Genomic DNA, 18,565 nt, shown 5'->3' with positions numbered 1-18,565 from the left:
TGCCCACTTGCCCATCAGGAAAGCCTGCCCTCATGGGCAAAGGGGGCAGGGGGGCACCAAGGCCAGGCTTTGCCTGGGGCACCCCGATCCTTGGGCCAGTCCTGGGCCTTCTGCTTGTGGTGGCTGCTGGTGGAATGGAGTCTTTGGACTTCCAAAATAGTTGGAGAGAGACTCATGCGCAGGCATTCCCTCATTAAGAGGGTAGTGTATTCATCTGTCCTCCAGGATGTGGTGAAGGCTCCAGGCTCTCTCCCTGACCCACCAGATTGCTTCAGGATCACTCCTTGACCTATCCAGTCTCTCTCCCTGATCTCCTAGAGCAGTGGTTCCCAATCTGGGGGCCTCCAGATCTTGGTGAACTACCACTCCCATCATCCCCAGTCTTGATAAATTGTAGCTGGGACTGATGGGAGTTATAGTCCAGCAATGTCTGGATGTCCCCAGGTTGGGAACCACTGCTCTAGATGCCATGCTAGGCCCTCCGGGTTTCCCCAGGCTCTCTTCCTGCTCCCTCCCCCTCAATTCCTTGAAAATCTCTAGCTCCCCCCCCCCCAGTTTCTGCTCCGAGACCCTGAGTGGGCTCCAGCCCTCCCTCCACCAACTTTCCCGAAACCAAAAGTTGGCAACCACGCAAATGCTGCTCTTGCAAAAAAGGTTTCTGCAGCTGTTTGCATTTGTTTAAAGATACATGCCAATTACAAATGCACACACAAGTTTGTCACGACTGCGAGCTGGAAGGAGCTGACGTGAGGCGGCCAAGCCACCCCTTTTCTGCGAGGCAGCAATTAGGAACGTCAAAAATGCCTGTCAAAACACTGCCCCTGCCTGTGCTTGTAATTCACGTTCTCTGTTTCCTTATCATCATTATAGCAGCAGTATAGTTAAGATGGAGAGGGGTTTCAACGTCCCACCGTTATAAGCCCTGAACATTCTGTTGCTTGTAAAATCAAAACCATTTGTCCGCTCTGCCTGGCCATCAGCACACGTTCACTAGGTGACAAGAGAAACCTCCCCTGCAAATTTGGTGAAGATCCATTGGAGAATGGCTTAGACAGAGCTGTTTAATCTTTTCTCTTTTGAACAGGGGTTCAAAGGGTTGGCAACATTTTTTCAGACTGGGCAAGTGATATTTAAATGATTTTGTAGTCCATCTGTATAGTTTCAGCCTTTAGAATGCATGCTAGAAAAGTGTCTTTTGTATATCCCCCTGGGACCCAATTGATTGTTATTTTCTAATTGATCCTCAAAGCTGGTTTTTAAGAGGCAGAAAAATACATTTTTAGTGCTAACAGAGTCTGTGCAGTAGCAAGTTTGAGGCTACAGTGCCCACAGCGCTGCCCACAATAAACATGGCGGCTGACTCGCTTCCCTGACCCTGCTGCACTCCCGCTGGATGCTGCTGCACTCCTGCCCGCTGGCTTCCCTGGCACCTGAACCTGGCAATCGGGCATTCCCTGCTGGCTGTCCCAGCCTCCGCCCCCAGGTCTCAGATGGACTCTGCACATGTGTGGAGGCCATTTGAGAACTTGGGGTGTGGCAGCCGCCAGGGAATGCCGACTTGCTGGGGCTGGGACCAGGAGTGGCATGCCGGAATGGGTGTGTGTGTGCATGTCTCCGTATGTGTGTATGCTTGTGTTTCTGAGTGTGTGTGAGTGTGTATGTGTGTGTGCATGCACGCACGCCTGTGTGTCTGTGTGCATGCGACTCTGTGCGTGTGTCTGTGTGCCTCTGTGTGTGTGTCTGTGTGCGTGTGCACCTGTGTGTGCGCATCTATGTTTGTGTGTGTGTCTACATCGCTTGTGTATAACTTTTCCACTATTTTGATGACAACACCAACCTGAGGGAAATTAAATCAAGCAGAAGAACTTTGAAGTTTATGGGAAATTTCTGGGAAGCTTATCTGTCGTTATGTACATGGTTTCTTAAAGCATTTGTTATTTTTAATTATCACTGCTGCTTGTGTGTGTTTTAAGAAAAAGGAAAAAATAAAGTACAGATTTAAAGTGTACACAGATTACCTGCTTCTTGTTGTGTCCTTATTCATTAATCATGAGGTGGGATCACATTGTCACTATTACTGAGTCCACTAATTAAATTTACTTGTTTTTTCCCCAGTGGAGTGGGGAGTGTGACTTTTTCTTAGCTGAGCCTTTTACAAAGTTTTTGGTGTTCAAAATCAGGAAGTTCTGCCTTTTGGTATGGGTAAGCTCTTCCCCATAGTGTCTAATCCAGGGATTCTCAATCTTGGGTCCTCAGGTGTTATTGGACTTCAACTCCCATAATCCCCAGCCCCAGTGGCCTTTGGTTGAGGATTATGGGAGTTGAAGTCCAATAACATCTGGGGACCCAACTTTGAGAATCACTGGTCTAATCATATTTCCCTTTTTTAAATGCCTGGATGGATAAAACACCTCCATGCACCCACACTTTGCCTTTATCAGAGATGAAGCAGGCAGAAATTCATCAGGGGCATCTCTAGGAAGTAATTAGGGGAACTGCACCTGTGAAATGTCTGCCTGGAAGCATCCCTCCCCAGTACAATGTCCAGCTGAAAGTTCATGACAAAGTGTGAGTGCATGGAGCCTCATTTCCAAAGCCATCATCATATAGCAGACTGTACAGGGTCTTTACACACGTATATGGCGTGAAACTTAAGATGGGCACTTTTAACTTGCAATCTCCATTCTTTTTAGGGCATGAGTGAAAATGTAAAGCATCTTAACTCTCATTTTAAACCAAAGGTTTTTGGATTACTGAATTTTTATTTTATTCCATTAAACACACACACACACACACACACACACACACACACACACACACACACACACACGAGTTGATAGTCGAGTGCAGCACTGCCGTTATTTCATCCCCCCTCCGAGATAATTTGAAAAACGCTGATCCTGTTTTTAATCATCTGCAAATGCGGCACAATTCACTTGTTATATCGCTGCCAGCAGGATGCTCACTAAATTCATAACGGCATCGCTGTTTATATGATCGCAAGCAAATTACTGGAACCTCAGGAGAAAAAGAGGGAGACCGGGGGAGGAAAGGAAAGGAACGGCAGCGATTAGTATGCAGCATTTATGGCCCAGCCGTTACATATTTTACACTGTTAATTTAACTTTCATTACACTTTTATTGTAAAAAATAAACCAGTGCCTCATTGTGGCAAACAGCTGGCTTGGGATGTGTGGCATGTGTGTGCGCGCGTGTGTCAGGATGTTTTTAAAATTTATTATTGCTATTTAATTGAAGTGGTAGTAACGGGCGGTCAATTGAACAGTCGCCCTCCTGAATTGCCTTTTTGTCTTGAAGAGGAAAGGCCGAAGGCTGCGGTGAGCGGCGGGAGAGGGCTGTCATTTATAATCTATGTGCTACTGCATGGTCGGGGCAGGAAGCACGCCCTCAGGTATCAACGGCGCAGTAAATGGCATGAGGAAAGCGCAACAAGGCACCAGGGACTAGATTGGTTTCTTCTCGGGGGCAGCATGAGCATCACGGACGGCAGCCAAGTGGTTTTCTGGCACACAGACAGAGCCACGGAATGACTGTTGAGCCTTTTCAGAGCAGACCTGCAGAGACCTTCATGAGACCTTACCTTGTTAGAGAAGACAAAATGCTACTTTCCCAAGGACTGGAGGAATTTAGCAAGGGAGGGGGAACTCCTTCCTGTTTCTCTTGCCTGCCATCCATTTCAGAGAGCCTCTGGTTTCTTCCACGGGTGCAGCTGGCATGAGAGAGGCCTTGGGGAGGGGCGTGCAACAGCACACAGATACAGTGTAAGTGTCGTCCACATGAGCTGGGACGATGATGCGGAGCCCTACTAATTGGGCAAAGAGGCACCTTTTAAAAGTGGTGATCCTCTTTATTGAGCAGGGGGAGAGCAGCTGGCCCTATCCATCCCCAGCACAGCATCCCTCCAGTGGCTGTTGCTGGTGTCTACCTTATGTTTCTTTTTTAGACTGTGAGCACTTTGGGGAGAGGGAGCTTTGTTTGTTTGTTTGTTTGTAAACTGCTTTGGGAAGTTTTGTTGGGGGAAAAACCCTGTACATAAATATTCACCTCCGTACTTTCCCAAGGATTAGAGGAATTTAGCAAGTGGTGGGGGGGCGCCTTCCTGTTTCTCCTGCCTGCCATCCATTTCAGAGAGCCTCTGGTTTCTTCCACAGGTGCAGCTGGCATGAGAGAGGCCTTGGGGAGGGGCGTGCGGTGCAGCGGCACACAGATACAGTGTAAGTGTCGTCCACATGAACTAGGACGGTGAAACGTAGCACGTGGTATAGCCCCGGTATAAGTGGTCAGTGGAGCGATTTGAACCCCTGGAGTTTCAAAGGCTGGGATGAAAGTTTGGGGTTGGAATACCTCCCCCGTCCATTTCTGAACTGAGTTCAAATTTCATGGACTCATTCAAGTATGCCATCCCACTCAGCTGCAACCCTCCATGTGCGATATGGGGAGAATAATACAGACCTATTTGACTGTTGTTTGGATGATAAAGGCTGCAATCCTAGGAACGTTTTCCTGGGAATAAATCCTACTGAATGCAACGAGACATACTTCTGAGTACACATGCATCAGACTGTGCTGTATGCGTTGCACAATTTTAGCCCTCCTTTAGATATTGGACTGCAACTTCCATCATCCCTGTCTGTGGCTGGGGATGATGGGATTTGTAGTCCAACAACAGCTGGAGGGCCAGAGTTGTGCAGCCCTGTGATATAAAACAGTGTGCATGAGTCCTCTGTCATGGAATGTGGTGATGGCCACCAACCTGAATGGCTTTAAAAGGGGCTTAGACGAATTCATGGAGGGCTATCAATGGCTACTGGTCTGATGGCTATAGGTTAACTCGAGCTTCAGAGGCAAAATGCCTCTAAAAACTAGGCACAGGGGAGCATCCGCAGGAGAGAGGGCATACCTTAATTGTGTGGGCCACCTCCAGCCTCAAAGGCAAGATGCTTCTGAGTACCAGTTGCAGGGGAGTAACAGTAGGAGAGATGGCACGCCCTCAACTCCTGCCTGTGGCTTCCAGTGGCATCTGGTGGGCCACTGTGTGGAACAGGATGCTGGACTAGATGGGCCTTGGGCCTGATCCAGCAGGGCTGTTCTTATGTTCTTATGTGTGCCTGTCAGTTTCTGTCAGTCACTTCTGCCAGGGTCTCCTTCTCATGCGTCAGGTTCTGTTAGGTTCTGCCTAATTCACCCAGCTCAACCCCAACCCACCAGATTAATTCATGGTTCTGTCTCTGATCTACCAGATCCCTTTACCATGTTCTATCCATGTCAGGTGCTGCCATGACTACAATAGGGATGCGCAAACGGGTTTGAAACCAAAACAGTTCAAAGTTGAACCAGTTTGGTTCGAAGACTTGGGGTCAAACCGAACCACCCCCATGAACCAGCTTACACAGAGGCCCATTGCACAGGCATGGCAGCCTCCAAAAGGGCGTCGGGGGAAAGGCCCGAATGGGCCAAAGAATGGCTGAATGGGGCTGTTTTTGAAGGCGGGAAGGCCAGTGGGGGGAGGGAGAACTTCCACAGACCCCCTCCCCGCCGCCTTGGAGAACCCCCCAGTCGGGGTAATTTTTTAAAAAAAATTGTTTGTGAACCTCCCGGACTGGACCGAACTGAATCAGGCGGGGGGGGGGCGGATTCGAGGGGTGCCGGACTGAACTGGCCCGATCTGGTTTGGATCAGGTTTGGACTTGAACTGGACCGGACCAGCTGGTTCTGTGCTCAACCCTAGACTACAACAGTGTCATGATCCAGCTTCGACTCGTGACTCAGAGGCTGCACTCACATGTAAAGCGGTTGTGCCCCCCACTCCCGCTCTCCGTCCCGTCCGAATTCGGACTTCAGGAGAGCTGCCTTTCTGCAGTCAACAAGACTGCAGAGAGGCAGTGGAGCTGGCTGTGCGGGCTTCCTTCTTGACTGAAGGACAGCTCACCCAACCAATCATGCCAGAGTTGAGGGAGGAGCTTCCTCCCTCAACTCCGGTTCCTGGGCCAGCAACCTTCTGTTCCAGATTCAGACATACCACAAAATGCCTGGAACCTCAGGTTGCTGCAACAAAACTCACTGCAACCTGAGGGTTCAGACTCTGAGTACCAATCCTGAACCCTTGGATTAGTTACTGTGCCTAACTGCAGTTCCCCGCATTTGGATGTAACATCCGTGGACCAGCAGGCCTATTCAACTGCAGTGCCATGTTATGTGTGAATGCGGCCACAGTCTGGGCCTGAAGAGGCAGAACCAGAACCAGCCCTAGGGCTAGAGGGCTGCCCCTTTAAGGCTGCTGCTCTCCAGGCAGGAAGGTGGAGTCCAGCAGTAGAAGGTGGAGTTCAGAGATATTTAAGAGCTCAGTCTGCCTCTGATTGTTGTGGCATCAATATGTTGCATGGATTTGTCCATGGTGCTGTCCTGACCAACCCTGCCTTGCTGCCAGACCTTTTGGGTTCTGTCCTAAGGGATGGGACCAGACAGCTTGTGTGGTGAGCCACCAGGGCTTCAGTTTGGAGAATCTCACTGGACAGTGAAGGGCTTCCAGGAACTGAAGTGATGCTGACTGCCCAACCTGGCCACTGGCTTTCCTCATCAGGCAATCAAGATTTCCTGTTCAAGCTGACACCAGGTCTGGGAAACGATAGACTTTTAGTTCAGGGCTGCTCAACTTCGGCCCTCCTGCAGATGTTGGCCTACAACTCCTATAATCCTTGGCTATTGGCCACTGTGGCTGGGAATTATGGGAGCTGTAGTCCAAAAACAGCTGGGGGACCTAAGTTGGGCAGGCCTGCATTTAGTGGCTCTGGGTTGCTCTCTGGTTCTGACCTCTGACCTTCACCCCTTGGTTTACCTTCTCCCCTTCCTCAATGACTCCCTGTGGTTCAGCTCTGACCATCCCTGACCCATCAGGTTCTATTTCACCAGAGAAGCAGGGATGGTAGTTTTTAAAGCAAAGGTTGGCAACTCTATGTAACATGTGGACACATCTATAGGTTGCATCGACCCCACTTAAACTCCTCTGGAATGAACAAAGAAGTAGTCAGTGCAGCAGAAGGGGGTGCTCAGCTCTGCTAGCTGCATTAATGGGCTTTGAACTGCACATCACAGTACTTATCTTTGGCAGGGTGACTAGTTTCCATTCCTGTTTTGCTCTCAGTGCCAGTGGACAGAAGAATGTCCTGGATTACGGGTGATTCCACCTCCCCAAGCAATTTAGAACACTAAAGTCAAAAGTGAAGTCCCCCCCCCACCCCTGTAGATTTGAAACTCCGGCTGTTCAATTTTTAATAAACTCTGCTTACTCCTGCTAATTGTGACACGGCTCATTGGGTACAAATGTTCTCCTTCCTGGGGATAGAAGACCGAGCAGATGGCTCCAAACGTCATCTGGTTTTTACAAAGACCTTTGGATCGCTTACGGCATCACAGTTTACAGCGGATGCCTAAGTGTGCAGAATTTTCACACCCTTGCCTTGCTGTTCACAACACTGCAAAATCCTAGGGCAGTGTAAAAGCAAGGTGGGAGGAGGAAGTGTGGGGCACTGAGGGCCACACTGGGAGGAATGCAGTCCAAAAAAAGAGGCTCTTTATCTAGGAGTCAGAGCTGATTTCCTGGCTTACTCCCTTCTGCTACTCTGAAAATTAGTCATTCATTCATTCATTCTTCATTCATTTGATTTTTATACCGCCCTTCAAAAGTGGCTCAGGGCGGTTTAGAATTAAAAATAACCCATTAAAATCAAAACAGTTACAACAAAAATATAAACAATATAAAACATCAATTAACAATTAAATATCATAAAAAACAATTAAACAACCAGAACAATTAAAAAATCCTGAAAACCAGGTTATAGCATTTAAACAATTAAAACTAATTAAAAACCTGGGAAGGCCAGGCCAAACAGATAGGTTTTAAGGGCCCTCCTGAAGGTCAATAAAGATTTCCGATTGCGGATTTCTGCTGGGTGTGCATGGTCAACCTGCAGCATGACACTTCTGGAGAAGAGGAGGAGAACTTGACTATGGTATAGTGTCAGGTCTGCCCTCTCGGCTGCCTCTCTGGCATTGCACTGCTGCTTATTACCTGCCTAGTAGGCAAAAGGCAAAACTGCACCAAGACATGTGTTGGATAGATATTGATGATCCGTCCACATTTTGAAACTGGAGGTTTTGGAACATGAACCTGCCCAGTCTAGAAATCCACACTTTGTTATAAAATGAGCCCCAAATTCTCTGAATTAGGCCTGTGTTCATATTAGTGGCTGACATACTGCACAATGTTAGGTGCTGTGGGTTGCAAAGTAACATTTGCACTGTTGTATAAGAGCACAGTTGTACAACATGCAAGAATTGCACTTGCCCAATTGATGGCCATTATTCCCAATAGCTGTCAATTGCACAACTGCTGTTCTACAATAATTGCATTTAGCGCAACTGTGCTTCATTACATTGCGACCCCTGCAGAACACTCAGGAGGTCAGCCAGTGTTTGCCCCTGCCACCACCAGCCAGCCTTCCAAAAACAACTTAACTTTGGCAAGGTAGAGGGAATCTGGCAGCAGGGTAGGCTCACTGAAGACAGAAGAAGTCTCATAGGTCTTTCCTTAATTGGCTTGTTCGTTCATTCATTCATTCAATAAATTTGCATACTGTCCACTACCAAAGTCTCTAGGTGGTTTACAGCATAAAAATCTGATTTAAAATATCCATAAAAACACCAACTAACTAAAAAGCTTGGTTGAAGAGATTTTTCTTTTGTTGTTTCCTAAGAGCCAACAGAGATGGAGCAGCTCTAATCTCAGCAGGAAGTTCATTCCACAGCCCCAGGGCAACCACAGAGAAGGCGCGCCTTTGGGTTGTCACCAGGTGAGCTGGTGGCACCCTCAGATGAACCTCCCCTGAAGATCTTAATAAGTGGCAGGGTTCATAATGAAGAAGGCGTTCACTTAAATACCGTGGGGCCAAGCTGTTAAGGGCTTTATAGGTAATAACCAGCACTTTGTATTTTGCCTGGAAACCTATTGGTAACCAGTGTAGATCTTTTAGAATTGGAGGAAAATGGTCTCTACGGAACGGCCCGGAGGCCAATCTGGCAGCAGCATTCTGCACCAATTACAGTTTCCAGACTACATTCAAAGGCAGTCTCACATAGAGTGCATTGCAGTAGTCAAGCCTGGCGGTTACCAGTATGTGCGCCACTGTCTTAAGGTCACTCATTTTCAGGAAAGGGCACAGTTGGCAAACCAGTCGAAGCTGATAAAAAGCACTCCTGGCCACCGCCTCCATCTGAGGTATCAGAGAGAGGGTTGGGTCTAGAAATATGATATGATGTGATGATATATGATATGATGAATATTTATATACCGCTTTTCAACAAAAAGTTCCCAAAGTGGTTTACATAGATATAAATAAATTTTAAAAATGGCTCCCAAAGGGCTTACACAATCTAAAAAAGAAACATGACAGACAACAGCAACAGCTACTGGAGGGATGCTGTGCTGGGGACGGATAGGGCCAGTTGCTCTCCCCCTGCTCAATAAAGAGAATCACCACTTTTAAAAGGTGCCTCTTTGCTCAGTTAGCAGGAGAAGTATTTCCAAACTGCGAACCGGTTCCTTCTGGAGGAGTGCAACCCCATCCAGCAAGAGCGGCTGGTGCAGGAGCTGCCGGGGAGCGGGGGCAGTGAGAGGAACCTTTAAGCACAATTTAAAAGGTGCTTCCCTCCATTCTGGCTGCAGCTACACGAGCAGCAGCGCGTTGCCTAGCACTCCCTGTGGCAGCTGATCGGATCTGCCACTCACCTGGCTTCCATGGAGCCCATCTCCACCAGGGGCCAGGTGAGTGGCAGAGCCAATCCGCCACCACAGGGAGTGCCATGAAGTGAGCTGCTGCTCAGAGTAGTCTGCAGCTGCAGCCAGAGTGGAGGGAAGCACCTATTAATTTGAGCTTAAAGGTGCCTCTCGCCGTCCCTCCAGCAGTGCCTGCATCAGCCGCTCCTGCCACCCAGAACAGGCAGATCTATCACATTTCCTGAACTGCAGCTTCCTACAGTGAGCACTTCTGCCTTGTTTGGGTTCAGCCAGTTTATTATCCCTCATCCAGCCCATTACTGCCTCAAGGCAGGCATTTAGGGAAGTTATGCCATTGCTGGATGAAAATGACATGTAGACGTAGATTTGGGTGTCATCAGTGTACTGATAACACCCTGCATCAAATCCCCTGACGATCTCTCCCAGTGGTTTCATGTAGATGTTAAAAAGCACTGGAGACAAAATTGAGCCCTGAGGGACACCATACAAAAGCTCTCACTTTGAAGAGCAACAGTCTCCAAGTAATACCTTCTGAAATCTGCCCAAGAGGTATGGGCAGAACCACTGCAAAGCAGTGCCCCTTACACCCAGTCCCTGTAAGTGATCCAGAAGGATACTATGGCTGATGGCATCGAAAGCCACTGAGAGATCTAAAAGGACCAACAGAGTCACATTCCCTCTGTCAATTCCCCTTTGGAGATCATTCATCAGGCTGACCAAAGCAGTCTGCACCCCATAACCTGCCCGAAAGCCAGTCTGAAATGGGTCTAGAGAATCTGTTTCATCCAAGAGTTTCATCCAGGAGTTGAGAGGCCACCACCTTCTTAATCACCTTGGCCAACTATGGGAGATTGGAGGTAGGCCTATAATTGCCTAAATCTGAGGGATCCAGTATAGGCTTCTTTAAAAGAGATCTAATAATTGCCTCCTTTAAACAAAGAGATATCCTACCTTTCCTTAGAGAAGCATTTATGATCTCAACTGGGCCTTCTCCAACAATCTCCCTGCTTGAAAATCTAAGCCATGTTGGACAAGGGTCAAGAGAACAGGTGGTACGAAGCACAGTGCCAAGCACCTTGTTCATGTCCTCAGGAGTCAATTATACATGAGTATAATTTGCTGGTAGGTTGCAAGGGAATTGTAGTTTTCTATGCTTCTTGATTAATGAAGTAAGCTCTCTCTACTGCTGGTTCTTCCCCTCTTTGCACAGGTAAGTTGGCTGGTTGGGGAGAGTGGAAGGCAGGTCTGAGGGAGAGTTCCCATGTGTTTGGTTTTTCCAAGCTTTCTTAAATACCTGACTCTTTTTGAAGAATCCCCGAAAACAGAGAAAAACCGAATGTATTACAAGGTGAACTGGGATAAGGAGGAGGTTTGCCCATTGCTAGGGTGCATATAAACTGTAAGGTGGACTCAAGTGACACAGTCTTATACTAAAGAAGTGAGTTGTGAGACACTTGTCAAAAAAGTTGGCCACCACTAATGAAGGGAGCATCCTGCTTCCTCATGGGAACATGCAGACTGCCACACAGGTTCCTCCATTTTCTATTGCCAATTTAAAAATCATAGGAAACACAAGAACATAGGAAGCTGCCATATACTGAGCCAGACCATGGGTCCATCTAGATCAGTATTGTCTATATAGACTGGCAGCAGCTTCTCCAAGGTTGCAGGCAGGAATCTCTCTCAGCCCAATCTTGGAGCTGCTGCCAGGGAGGGAACTTGAAACCTTCTGCTCTTCCCAGAGTGGCTTCATCCCCTGAGGGGACTATCTTACAGTACTCACATATCAAGTCTCCCATTCATATGCAACCAGGGTAGACCCTGCTTAGCTAGGGGGACAAGACATGCTTGCTACCACAAGACTGGCTAAATATATGTCAAAAGAAGGGACCCGGCTGGTATCCATGAGCAGGGTGGCATGCCTGAATGAATTCATGAGATTTGAACTAAGTTCAGAAATGGACTGGGAGTAGAAGCAGTATTCCAACCTCAAACCCTCACTGCAGCATTTGAAACTCCAGCCCAGTTACAGCACAGTCTGTTGCTTGTGTACTCAGAAGTACGTCTCACTGTATTCAGTAGGATTCCAGGAAAACGTTCCTAGGATTGCAGCCTTTATCATCCAAACAACCGTCAAACAGGTCTGTATTATTCTCCCCATATCACAGATGGAGGGCTGTGACTCAGTGGGATGGCATGCCTGAATGAGTTCATGAGATCTGAACTCAGTTCAGAAATGGACGGGGGAGGTATTCCAACCCCAAACTTTCATCCCAGCCTTTGAAACTCCAGGGATTCGAATCGCTCCACTGACCACCTCTAGTGGGACTATACCATGTACAACATTTCACCATCCTAGCTCGTGTGGATGACACTTACAATGTATCTGTGTGCCGCTGCACCGCACGCCCCTCTTCAAGGCCTCTCTCATGCCAGCTGCACCCGTGGAAGAAACCAGAGGCTCTCTGAAATGGTTGGCAGGCAGGAGAAACAGGAAGGAGTTCCCCCTCCCTTGCTAAATTCCTCTAGTCCTTGGGAAAGTAGCATTTTGTCTTCTCTAACAAGGTAAGGTCTCATGAAGGTCTCTGCAGGTTTGCGCTAAAAAGGCTCAACAGTCATTCCGCAGCACCACCACTGTTTATAATAAAGTATCCATGGAAATTAAAGCTGCATTCAACGAATACAGGGTCTGGCTTTCAAACAGTTACTTGGACAATTAAATTTCAATGTTAAAAAATCTCAACAAAATTGCTCCTGAAGTTCCTGAAGGAAGAGGACAGTTTTGCACAAGGACAAGATAATTTGATATTTAGTGAACAAAAGTTACCTCCTATTTTTAGAAGGAAAGACCACTGGGTTAATCTATTTGTCATCAAATTGGGAACAGAATGATGGGAGCAAACACACCTTTGTATCCTGCAACGTGTAATCCCTAAGAATCCAAATTCCTAGAGACTTTCCTTGTTATGAGTCTCATTAGCTGAGATTCCACAGTAAGAAAGTCCAGAGCAGTTTTACACCACAATGCTGTCAATAGATGTCATGCAAGAGCTAATCCTACTCTACAATATAGAGCAAGTGCACACTAAGAGTTGGTGAAACAAGATCGTCTTGACTGGAGGATCATAAGGCAGGAATTCATTCTACTTCCTGGGGATCAACCAACAGTGTGGGTTGGGTTGAGGTTTATTTAAGAGTGTCATCCTCTTCAGATTCAGGCATGGCTTTTGTCCTGTACTGAAACATCCAAGTATATGGGTAATGCCAGAAACTTGTACATTAAAAAAAAAAGATTAATGCACAAGAAACTGGCTGGAGTGTTCCTCCATTTGTAGGGAATGCACAGTAAGATGTTTTAGATCTGCTTAGATATATGCTGAATCTTTTTTGTTCACTTACTTCATCAACTCTGGGTCCTCTTTGTCATCCTTCGTGGGGGTGATCTTGATTCCGCTTTTCTTGGCACGAGGACAGCCTGACAGACTACATTTTTGAAAAGAAGAGGAAGAAGGAGAGAGAACATCTTACTTTCAACCCAGCAGCATAAAAGTTGCTCCTAGACGTCTTTCCATTCTTTTTGATTCATTGCTTGCTCTGTCTCAAGGGCTTGGGGTAGGAAACAGTGGCTCACCTGTTTCTCAACATTATGATCATGGAAAGACATTGCAGTAGTGCAATACCAATGCACAAGAGTGTTCTACTACATTGGGAGCTTGCATTGTTGACTTAGTGTTTTCATTTGTACAAATGTGATAGTAAGCCAGTGCTAACATGATGCACATCTGTGTGCTTGCAGAAGAGCCCATCATTGCATAAAGCCTGTGCTTGCACAAAATAAGTTGCTCAGTTGTGGTTCTTGCATACTTGGACACAGTACAGCTATGATATCTTCTTGTACTTGTGCAAATTCCTGACTTTTGCGGCCATAACACTGTGCAACTTGTGGGCCATTACTCTGTGTGTGTGTGTGTGTGTGTGTGTGTGTGTACGCACACACCCACACACCATTCTGGATAGGGTAAATAAACCAGGATAACCAAATAGGTCTTCTACTTAATAAATATGCTCACCAACTCATTCAACAATTCCCCTCTCCTCTCCCAACACAATCCAGTGTGAGTGTCAACCATCAGCACAGATAGGCTGTACAATAGTTAGATGCACTAAACTCTGTCTCAGACTGAACATATTAAAAATAGAGCATATAGTCTTTTCATCCAAGCTGACATGCATCATTGGGACAATCTATGACTCTTTCCTTCCGCTCCATATTCAGGTGATCATTGAACTCGGACACTTCTTTTTTAACACTGCCAAGATTGCTGCTCTTAACTCCCAGTACCCAAACCCCCAAGGGTCATCCCATGAATCAGTTTGCCAGGTCATTTGGAAAGGAAAGATTGTGCCGTAGAGTCGGTGTCAACTCCTGGCGACCACAGAACCATGTGGTTTTCATGGTAGAATACAGGAGGGGTTTACCATTGCCTTCCTCCCGCGCAGAATGAGATGATGCCTTTGCCGTTGTCACTGAAGTGAGCATCCGCCTCCAGCACCTGCCTATATCGCTCCTGTCCGATATAAGTGACTACATATATATATTTGCTAGGCACAGTCTGGGAAGCACACCAGCCAGGATTCGAACTCACAGCCTCTTGCTCCCTAGGCAAGCTGCTTCCCCGCTGCCAAAATGAAGTACTCATGGAATTCTCTGCAACAGGATGTGGTGATGTCCACCAGCTTAGATGGCTTTAAAAGGGGCTTAGACATATTCATGGAGGACAAGTGGCTACTGGTCTTGATGACTACAGGCTACCTCCATGCTCAGAGGCAGGATGGGTTGCAACGGCAGGACAGGGGGCATGCCCTCACCTCTTGCCTGTGGGCTTCCCAGGGGCATCTGGTGGACCACTGTGGGAAACAGGAGGCTGGACTAAATAGGCCTTGGTCCTGATCCAGCAAGGCTCTTCTTATATTCTTAAATAATTGGATTTGCTTTGCCTTTATTAATTTACTAAAGGGGGATTGATGGATTAATCTAACCAGATAATCCTTTAAAGGTTGCAGCCCTTATACTTAGCACTAGACCTTGAGTATTCAAAATGCTGCCTGAAACATCATCTCAATAACATCTGCAACAACCCTGCAAGATAGGCCAGCCTTATTATTTATTTATAATACATAATATTTATTATACAGTCTTATACATTTATATCCTGTTCTTCCTCCAAGAAGCCCAGAACAGTGTACGGTGTACATGGTTATGTTTATCCTCACAACAACCCTGTGAGGTAGGTTAGGCTGAGACTGGCCCAGAGTCACCAAGTAAGTTTCATGGCTGAGTTGGCATTGGAACTCAGATCTCCCCGGTCCTAGTTCAACACACTAACCACTATACCACACTGGCTCTATTATTATAGCAGTTAGGGATGAGAGGAATGAGATGGAGAGTCAGCAACTTGTTTAAGACCACCTAGTGAGTTTGTGGCTGAGATGGAAATTGAACTGGGACCTTTCTGGCCTGCACCCTGTACCATACCAGGTTTTTGAAAAAATATCATCCTTTTACAACTGAACATCCTCTTTCCCAACAGCTAAAAGGAATGTCCCCCCCAACTAATTTGATTCTCCTGCCTGTGGTTTGATCTTGATCAGGCTGTTTCCATACCTCATAAGGGGGGAAAGTGGTGGTGAAAATTAAGAAGAAAAAGAAAAAAAAGAAGCCATTTACTTTGAAGGCAGGCTATGGTTTGCAATTAATACTGTCTAGATAAAAAGATATTTGCTAGCAGGCAGCAGCTGTTAATGGAACTGTTCAAATGGGAGGCTGTGAGGTCCCCATTAATGTTTGAAAAAGATAATAGAAGTCATAAATAGGCCGCGTTATTAACAGGAATTTTGCGTCAGCTAAAATCTGACCCTTTTGTCTTTTATTCTGCTGAAGAGATAACTTCTAATCTGATTCTCAGAAGTGGTTTTTGGTTTTTTAAAATCAGATTAAAGAGATGAAAGTAGACTTCACTTGTTGCTAGCACTCAGGACCACTGTGCAATTTGTCCAGTGTGCCATTAACAAACAGAGATGTCTATGGAATTGGAATAAAATTACCTTTGCAAGCAAAATGTATATGTATGTATATATGTCTGCATGCATGCATGTATGTAGCCCATCCTATCTTAAGGCAGGCAGTATAGAGAAAAGAAGTTTATTTTAATTTATTTTTAATTACTAGAAAATTACTGTAATTTTCTAGTAATATTAGTCAGTTAGTGGGAATAGTCAAATTGGGTTGAAAATGTTGGTAAATGTTCTCTGATTTCAGGGGCAAACTAAACCTAGACACATTGTTGTCTTAATTTTTTGTCAGGTTATTTTTATTTTTTTTAAGGGGGGTGCAATCTGAACTTGGACTGTGGAACACAGGGAGGGATTTTAAAAAAAACTCTTTCTTGCCATGCTGCTTTCCCAATGAAAACTGCTTCCTTGATTAAAGGCAAACAGGAGCTTCAAGGGCTGACTGTCATTAGAAAAATGGTGGGGGAAAGGGCGGAAATCCTCATTCCCACAAGGTGCAGTCCCAATCTGGATTGTAACCTCACCTGGCTGCTATGGTAAAATATATGTGTGTATATATATGTATATATATGTGTATATATATATGTATGTGTATACACACACACACACACACACACACACACACACACTATATATATGTGTGTGTGTGTGTGTGTATACAGACACTTGTTCATACATATATGAACATTATATATAAGAACATTATATTTTCACACACACACACACAAATATAAATAAATATAAATATATATATATGAAAATATGATGTTCTTAATGTCATTCTGGTCAGAGCCTTAATGTTTTATGTGTGCAGAAAGTTAATTTTTAGTCCTGGTAGTTTTTAGCATTAAGTACGCTAGCTGACACCCAGACTAATGCCACACTTGCATAGACATGTGACACGAGCCAGATGTGCTGAGGTGGTGTGTCTCCTGACACAAAACATCTTCCTCTTATGATTTGCAGGGAACTTTTGTGCAAGAGCGCAGTAGGCATCCCTATGACATAACACAACTACACAACAGGGGTATGCACTGAACTGGCACCCTAACTGGGCCACTTCGGTCTGGCACCCACTCGAACTGCCCCCCCCTGCCCAGTTTGGTTCGGGGTGGGTGGGTTCACAAACCTTTTATTATTATTATTTTTAAAACTCAGGCTGGTTTTGGACTGAAGGTAGGTCGGGGGGGAGGTAAGGGGGATCCTCCACTGACACCCCCTTGTCTCGGAGAACACCCCCGGAGGGGGTGAGTTTAATTTTTATTTATTTATTTAAAGAAAACCAAATACCCGCAAACCCTCCAAACGGGCTGTGAGTGGTGGTGGTTTGGTCTGGGAGTGGTTCGGTGTGACCCCGAACCATTGAATGGAACCGGTTCAACGTCAAACATATTCGACATCCAACCTGTTTGCACATCCTTCTGCAAAACCTGCAAATCTGTTCCTTTCACAAGTGCAGCGTTATCTTGGATGCCAGCCTCCATTCCTCATTGCCATCGTTTCTCTCCCCATCCCAAGAACCTCCAGAGACCCTCCTGTTTTCCCAGGCTTTTAATTAGAATTAATTGTAATTCTAATGCTCAGAGTTTTGCCCATGGCTGTGTGGTACTGCTTGAGATACCCCCTGCTCCCATCTGATGAGTGCAGGTGGTCCTTCCCCTCCTCCTGGTTCCGTTTGCAGAGGCAGCCAGCCGGTGGTCCTGACCAGCAGTGAATTGCCTCCTCTGCTGCCATGGCTTATGTCCCTTCCTTTTAAGCAGAAATATTGTGTTTCATTAAAAAAATCATCAGAACACTGTGGCAGAGTTGCCCTTGTATTCCAGTGTATGGGGATTTCATACTGAGAACTGGGAAGAGATGAACACCTGAGCTAGAATAAGAACATAAGAACAGCCCAGCTGGAGCAGGCCCAAGGAGGCCCATCTAGTCCAGCATCCTGTTTTGCACAGTGGCCCACCAGATGCCGCTGGAAGCCACAGGCAGGAGTTGAAAGGGGCATGCCCTCTCTCCTGCTGTCACTCCCCCGCAACTGGTACTCAGAGGCATCCTGCCTTTGAGGCTGGAGGTGGCCCACAGCCCTCTGACTAGTAGCCGTTGATAGACCTCTCCTCCATGAAGTTATCCAAACCCCACTTAAAGCCATCCAGGTTGTTGGCTGTTTCTTATTTTGTTTCTTATTTTAATGGCAGAAGACCGGGGCAACTATTTTATTGTTTCAGAATGCATTAGTAAAAATGCAATAAGAGTCATATGGGCACAACACTGGAAAGTTGCTTCTTTCTAACATTAAAGGGCTGGTTTGAATTATATTTGGCCCATCAACCCTTGCACACACAATGAGGATGTGGGTGCACCATGATGTGCTTCCTTCCTCCTGATGCACAGAGCCCCCCCCCACTGTGTGTGTGTGGGGCGGGGGCAGGATGGTTTGCCCAAATTGCCCCTCTATACACACTACAATAGTAGTTTAAACTATCATTTATAGTCCTTGTAGAAAAGCAGTTTGAATGAACCCTCCAAAGTGATGAAGGAAAGGTGCCCACGTTCCTCATGTGTTTACATCAGGAAGGGGGAAAGATGTGCATGTTCAGGCACATGCATGTATGTGCTAGGGTCAGCGGCAGTGGGGAAGGGGGAAAGATGTGGGGAAGGGAGGAGGGAAGGGGGGGGAAGGTGGAA

The 18,565-nt window shown here is 46.4% G+C and overlaps 1 protein-coding gene across 11 annotated transcripts in view; it reads right to left on the bottom strand.

Annotated features, from left to right (window-relative positions):
• The window catches only part of MYT1 (myelin transcription factor 1), a 232,449-nt gene that overhangs the window by 23,984 nt on the left and 189,900 nt on the right, over positions 1-18,565 (bottom strand). For 10 of the 11 annotated variants that reach the window (XM_053249644.1, XM_053249643.1, XM_053249646.1 and 7 more), the window contains one exon: positions 13,214-13,297. In XM_053249644.1, coding sequence (XP_053105619.1) covers positions 13,214-13,297 — 84 coding nt within the window. Of the gene's footprint in view, positions 1-2,859; positions 3,012-13,213; positions 13,298-18,565 lie in introns of those variants that run through there. The other variant, XM_053249654.1, reaches the window with a different exon arrangement.

The sequence above is a fragment of the Hemicordylus capensis genome, chromosome 4, assembly GCF_027244095.1.
Source record: "Hemicordylus capensis ecotype Gifberg chromosome 4, rHemCap1.1.pri, whole genome shotgun sequence".
NCBI lineage: Eukaryota > Metazoa > Chordata > Lepidosauria > Squamata > Cordylidae > Hemicordylus > Hemicordylus capensis.
The sequence above is the reverse complement of the archived record's forward strand: the minus strand, read 5'-3'. Positions and strand labels throughout refer to the sequence as shown.